Source organism: Poromitra crassiceps (assembly GCF_964638095.1).
Source record: "Poromitra crassiceps genome assembly, chromosome: 4".
NCBI lineage: Eukaryota > Metazoa > Chordata > Actinopteri > Beryciformes > Melamphaidae > Poromitra > Poromitra crassiceps.
The window spans coordinates 38,817,326-38,824,899 of NC_139626.1; the positions used below are offsets into that span (position 1 = coordinate 38,817,326).

Sequence of the window (7,574 nt, forward strand, 5' to 3'; positions counted from 1 at the left end):
GAATGTATGGAATGCAAGTAACACAAGGAGACTAACCAATCATAGGCAGAGTATAGCATGGGTCACTACCGTAAATATCCTAAATAACAGGCGGTGCAACTGCAAATGGTTGTGAAATAGGTAATTTGGCAGAGCATTTCAACATTTCGACCAAACAAATCTCAATTGCATGCTTATTGCTACTGTGTGCTGCCGTGCAACTAGTTAACCCTTCACATGCCACAGGTGGCACTGGCACGTGTGCACTAGGTTCCTGCCTGTACCAGACCAGGTACTGTACTGGACCCAAAGTGATCAGACACAGGCACACGGGCAGCCATGTTTGTGAAAAGGGTCTACTGTAGAAGTGTGAGAAGATGCTAGAGACACATATAGTTGTGGTTAACAGCCTTTCAGGAAGCTTTGCTCATCACCGCAAAAATACACCAGCTTCTAAACTATAAGGATCAACACTGTCACACCCTCACAGCAGAATACGTATACCAAACACAGAGGAGCTTCAGTGTGAAATAACCGTGTCAGTGTTGAGACTTCTCTTCCATCCCTCGTACAGGACTGCTGCTGATCTGTGTGATTCGTGCAGGATGAACAGAAAGGCACAAGAACCGACTGTTGCTTTCAAAAACCCTCTATCTGCAGGTAAGAAGCTTTAACATTTCCAAGTCTGTCCTGTGAATTATGAGTTCTCTGATCTGTTCAACATCACACTGTGCAGGATTCTGCTAATTAATTCTTAATGAATATATAAGATCCGCTATACTTATAATATATTTCAACATTTTCATTGTTCAGATGAAATTGAGGAAGATCAGGCTGATTATGTTGATATGTCGAGACGCATTCCTGATCAAAGCCCAGCCATTTCAGGTAAATTATGAAATATATTTACTAATGATTTAAAATAAATAAATGACAGAAAAATATAATTGTTTCATGTATTTCTAATTAATCATCACAATCTGAACCAAATGCATGGGAACTACAAAAGATGACATTTTGACATGAACATTGAAAATGGAACACTGTACATGATGCATATTTACAAGAAAAGAACAGTGTGTTTTATACTGAAACTGTTGAATCATCTTGTTGAGGATATCTAAACTGACTCTTTGTTGTTTCTAGTTGAGAGCTCTCCCTCCCATTTCCAGTCGCATCTTCTGATTGCAGTGTGTTGGGTGATACTGGTCATGGCTCCTCGTATCTACTGTAAGTACAAACTGAACACTTATCCTCTATTCTGTAAGAATATACATGTCCTTATTAATGTTCAGATGCAATGTTGTCTGTCCCAGACTGTTTCTAAAATCAAGGGTGTGTGTGTGTGTGTGTGTGTGTGTGTGTGTGTGTGTGTGTGTGTGTGTGTGTGTGTGTGTGTGTGGGGATGGGGGGGTCAGACTCATGAGTGAGGATAACTTTAATGTGTCAATCAAACTTGATGTCAGATTATTTCTATGACCTGTCCCACAGTGACAGCACAACAAACTCATAATCTGACAGCCAAATACCTTCCTGTTTCCTTCACTGTAGTTACCTCACTCGCTGTCGCTGAGATCAATGCCGAGATGAGAGAGAACCAGCTGGAGAGCAGAAACATGAACGTGACTACAGAGAACCTGCAGCTGAAGACAGAGAAGATCAACTTAGAGAGACAGATAGAAAACATGACCAGAGAGCTGTTGTCTCTTGCTAAACTTGATGCCTACTGTCCCAAAAAAGGAAACAGTCAAGGTAATCTTAAAACCTGTTCAGTTTGGTCCAAAATGTGCCTGTGATAAAGAAATCACAACCCACTAACCATGTCCGTTAACTTGTCTATCTTATTTCTCTTAGAGAGATAGTGTCAACCTTGTCCGTACGGCTGGTTCCATTTCCAGTCCAGCTGCTATGCGATTAATAACGAACAGATTATTTCTAAACAGAGAACATGAAATCACAACGCAGCAGTAACCATGTCTGTTAACTTGTCTATCTTATTTCTCTCAGAGAGACAGTGTCAACCTTGTCCAGAAGAAGGCTGGCTCCATTTCCAGTCCAGCTGCTATGCGATTAATGATGTTGTCCTTTCTGATCGGAAAACATGGGAAGAAGCTCGAGACAACTGCAGAGGAAAGAATTCAGATTTGGTTATTATAGGAAGTCCAGAGGAACAGGTAAACAGAACACTATGGGAATGTTAACATGAAAGGAGCAGGGAGGGAGATGTAGGATTTATTAGCAGAGTGAGTTTGGAAAAGCAGCTTCAGAAAATCACAAATGAAGTATGAAACAGATAGAAAAAAAGAGTCCTAAAGTCACAATGTGTCAATTTCAACCAACATTTCTACTCATCATTGATTCTGTGATCATCAGGGATTCATCTATAATATTTCTGGCTCCAACCGTGAAAACAATGGCTTCTGGATTGGCTTGAGAGAGGCAGCTGGGAGTTGGAAGTGGGGTGATGGAAGCAATCTGACTCAAGAGTAAGACACATTCCTAAACACCATGAATCATAACATCTGTCACCATCATCTAACCATCATATTCTTCCCTCAGATACTGGAGAAAAACACCTTCTGACAACGCTCACTGTGCCATTTCCAGAAAGATTCGGCCCAAAGGATGGGATGCTGTGAACTGTACTATAAGAAACAGATGGTTCTGTGAAATGAAAGATTTGTCTGCATAACTGGCAGAACTGATAAGGTAACTGTAAAATGTGCTTTGTGTTAAGTAGTCTATTGATTACATGTACTGCAGTAAACTGTATTGAATAGTGTTATTAACATAATTTCATAATAATAATAATAATTTCATAATTATCACACTATATTCCAAGATGTGTAAAATGATGCTTGTGTCTAGAATATTACAGCGACTTGTCTTCAAACATGATCATGAAAAAATTACTGTAGTACTTGGAGTTGTATTCTATATGTTAATTGTGCTATAAAAATAATAAAGTTATTATCTTTGATACATTTCAGTCTGGTTTTTGCAAACAAACAAAAACAGTATGAGCTGCTCTGGTAAGTGTCACTATAGACATCCTTATGTGTGCTGATAATGGTGAATTTCTATTCCGATGTTTCCAGAGTGCATCTTTTGACACCACTGATCATGCCATAATTGACAACATAAAGTTCTGTAAAGCCAAATGATGCAAGTAATTTAGCGAGTCTACATGACTGTTTGGCTGCAGTTAAATGGCTCTAAAATGTCCTCAGCTAAACCCTGATAAAACTGAGGTTCTTCTAATCAGTCCTCATCACATTGTTAACCAGCTGCATGGGTCCAATGGGCCTTTTCACCAGCAGCCATTTTGTGTCTAAAAGACAGGAATGAACAGGTGCAAGCAAACATTAATGAGGGTTTCCAATTTCATTTAGGTGTTCCAGTGCCGGGGCCCTCGTTAATTTCTTTTTCTGACTTAGGTGAAAAAGGCCAATAATATATAACTCTTCAGGGACACTTATGTCCGACCCACACACACATGTTCATGAGCTGGTTCAGTCTTATTCTTGTCGTCTTGCACTGGCATCCTACTAGATTTGTTTAGTTCCTTATAAGGCATGACAGGCACTGGCTTGCATGACTGAACTGTTTATCCCATAAACCCTGCAAGGGTCTTCTAGATATCATTTGTTCTAGACTTAGACCTGATTGCCTTTGCTGTTTTGGCCTCTACACGTCTCCCATATATGAACAGATCAGCTGAGTCTGTTGGTTGTTTTAAGCAGCGCCTAAAACTAATTTCTATGGATTATAGATTGATTTAGATATTCCAACATTTGTGTTTTATTACAGTATGTATCATTTTTCAGGGGAAAAACAAGGAGGCTGTGTAGGCTATTAACATATGTCAACAGTGGAATGCATTGCTGATCAAAGTCCAGCCATTTTAGGTGAATTATTTTACAACTCAAATCTGGTTAAGAATGAAAGATTATTTATTTATTTATTTCTCATTCATTATCATGAACTACAATAAATGAATGATAATTAAAAAGGAAAAAAAGATAATTAAACCATATGTGTGGTACATTTCAAAGTTGGCAGATGCTATTTGCACCATTTTGAAAGTAACTTGCCCAACACTGGCCACTGTGTTTCCTCCTGTAACTTCTGTAAGTCATATTTGTCATCATTGTTTTCATCATGTTGAACTGCAGTCTTTCCTAACAAAACTTTATCACACCGCTAATTATCAAGTTGAATGGGTACTTGTTCATCGGTAGGATACAGTAGCTACTGTCACTTCTGCGGGCAGTTGGAGACAAAACGAAACACTAGACAGAGTGGTAGGAAGGTATGCATAATGATCTGTACACTTTCATTACTGGCAGAATGGAATTACTTTTACTTCAGTGATTGTGGTGTTATAAAAAAATACAATTAAGCTGCCGTCACATGACATGATAAGTGATCTTCTCTTCTCTCACAGTGAGGTAGAGCAGAGAAAGGTCAGCGGTAAGTAGGTCAAAGTTGAAACTATTTGACCTTTGAGGGTATACAGTAGCACTAGTTGGGAGGCACCGCTCATCCCATAGGAAACAATGGCACAGCGGGCACAGAGCTGTTTTTACCATGGATCATGTGTGGGGGGCCTAATAGTTTCAAATTATGATTTATTAGTCAAGCCAGCAGTTTGTCCCTGAGCTCTGAGCATTGTTTTTGAGGGAGAGAAGGTGAACCTACATCAAAATACAAAATGGCAGTAGAACAGTACGTAGGAGCTTCGGACTGTCCATTTTTCCCCCTGGCAGTTGCAAATACATTGATAGGAAAATAACTATATTATGTTCAGGGTAACACTTTACAATACTGTAACACAAAAATTGGGTAGTTACTGAGGAACGAATCAGGATGAACCATTAGTTCATGATTAGTTCATGAATAGTTAGTTCCTTAATGGTAGTTACTTAAGAACTGACCATTAGTTACCATGTTAACGAACCAGTAAGTAATGATTACTTCCTTAAAAAAAAATTAACTAGTATGTATGACACTACTAGTATAACAACTAAGTATGAAGCCCTGCTTTACTTGAGGGGGCACAAACATGGTAACTAATGATGAACTAATGATGAATTCCCTAGTAACAACTAAGTATGAAGCCTTGCTTTACTTGAGGGGGCACAAACATGGTAACTAATGATGAACTCCCTAGTAACAACTAAGTATGAAGCCTTGCTTTACTTGAGGGGGCACAAACATGGTAACCAATGGTGAAGTAATCATGAACTAATGATTAATTTCCTAGTAACAACTATGGTAACTAATAGTCTGTTCTTAAGTAACTACCCATTAACTACTCATGAACTAGCGGAAAAAAATTAAGGAAGTAATCATTACTTACTGGTTCGTTAACATGGTAACTAATGGTCAGTTCTTAAGTAACTACCATTAAGGAACTACCTATTAACTATTCATGAACTAATCATTAACTATTCATGAACTAATGGTTAGTTCCTGACTAGTTCCTCAATAACTACCCATTTTTTGTGTTACAGTATTGTAAAGTGTTACCATGTTGAGATTTGGAATGACAGATTTTTACCAAGTCTAAAACAACAACAACAACACAAATTGTCTACATTAGACTGGCCTGAGAAACCCCCTGCCAATTCCAAATGACTTTGAGTCTGCATACTGTAGTTCTGTTCATGTATGAGCCAAAAATCACTTTTTACTTTTTCATCTTATTTAAAGTCTAATGTAGCCCTATTTTATTTATTTCGCCCTTCATCACAGTCAAGTCTCAAGGGCTTTACATACCATCATATAGGCTACATGTCATATAGGCTACTTACATCATACTGTAGGCTACTATATTATAATAAAGTGTGCAGGTCACACACACACACACGCACACGCACGCACGCACGCACACACACACACACACACACACACACACACACACACACACACACACACACACACACACACACACACAACAACATATTCCGAGATAGCTTGCAAAACGCATAGCTTGCAAAACAGCTTGCAAAACGACATAGCCCGAGATAGCTTGCAAAACGCATAGCTTTCAAAACATAGTTTGCAAAACCCATGGTATTTGCTAATGTGGCTATCAGTTAGAAACGGGAAAAATACATCATGCTCGGGCTGAAACTGAGAACTCTAACACACACACACACACACACACACACACACACACACACACTCACTCACTCACTCACTCACTCACCTGACTGACCACAACGCCCTGACTGACCACAACACCCTTACTGATCACAACACCCTGACTGACCACAACACCATGACTGACCACAACACCCTGACTGACCACAACACCCTGACTGACCACAACACCATGACTGACCACAACACCCTGACTGACCACAACACCTTTACTGACCACAGCGCTGTGACTGACCACAACACCCTGACTGACCACAACACCCTGACTTACCACAAGACCCTGACTGACCACAACACCCTTACTGACCACAACGCCTTTACTAGCCACAACGTCCTGACTGACCACAACACCCTCACTGGCCACAACACCCTTACTGACCACAACGCACTTACTGGCAACAACGCCCTTACTGGACATTGTTTTATTTCATTGTCACACTCCCATGGCGTGTTGGGAGTTCTATAGAAGTATATTGGACTACCCTGCACATTGAAAAATTATGAAAAATCAATGTCAATGGCGAATTACATGTTCAATAACAGGGCACTTATCCGAAGGCAGATAAGAGCAATGGATTCAAGGCTAGGTTTGGCCATGGTTAGATGTAGTGGTGCCTGGCGGAGATCTGCACTCTACTGAGTGCACTTTTCTAGTTTTATTTTGAGTTTTCTTTTGCTTGTAATTGTTTATTTGTGTAAATCAATTTGATTTGTATTCTATATGTGAATTGTGCTATAAAAATAAAGTTATTATCTTTGATAAATTTCAATTTGGTTTCTTACCAAAAACACAGCTGCTCTGGTAAAAGTCACTCAATACATCCTTATGTGCGCTGATGATGGTGACTGAGTGAGTGAGAGAGATGCAGTGATAGCTTACACTTTTAATAGTAACCTTACTTAAACTTTTTCTCCATTTTAATGTCATTTTACTAGACAAATTCAGTCTTAGCTGATATATTTTTATTTCATTTTGAGTTTGCTTTTGCTTGTAATTGTTTTATTTGTGTAAAGCACTTTGATTTGTATTCTGTGAATTACACTATTATCCCCTAAACACTGCAAGGGTCTTCTATATCATTTGTTCCAGACTTAGAGCTGATTACCTTTGCTGCTTTGGCCTTTACACTCTGGAATGTCTCCCCTACCAGTGATTCTCAAAGTGGACTCTGGGGACCCCCAGGGGTCCTTGATGGGGTTCCAGGGGGACCCAGCAAAAGCAGGGATAATTCATTTTCACTATTAATTCCTAGCCTGGGTAAACCCATCCTCCACGTGACCTCTATGTAACATCAGTCCCGAACTTACGCTGCAGGCATAGCCTGTGACGTCACGTTGAAGGCTGGGTTCACCCAGGCTAATTCATTCCAAGTAACACAATGACAGAATGTATGACTATTTTGGTCATGGGTTTCATAGCAAACATT

General features: G+C 39.5%; 1 protein-coding gene across 1 annotated transcript; it reads left to right on the forward strand.

Annotated features, from left to right (window-relative positions):
* The first annotated feature begins 231 nt into the window (after nucleotides 1-231).
* On the forward strand, nucleotides 232-2,924 carry LOC310775198 (uncharacterized protein). Its single transcript, XM_083635301.1, has 8 exons — nucleotides 232-271; nucleotides 554-639; nucleotides 793-867; nucleotides 1,126-1,209; nucleotides 1,531-1,731; nucleotides 1,987-2,153; nucleotides 2,353-2,465; nucleotides 2,539-2,924. The coding sequence occupies exons 2-8, from the start codon at nucleotides 585-587 to the stop codon at nucleotides 2,669-2,671; spliced, it is 828 nt and encodes a 275-aa protein (XP_083491427.1). The 5' UTR covers nucleotides 232-271; nucleotides 554-584; the 3' UTR covers nucleotides 2,672-2,924.
* Nucleotides 2,925-7,574: the final 4,650 nt, after the last annotated feature.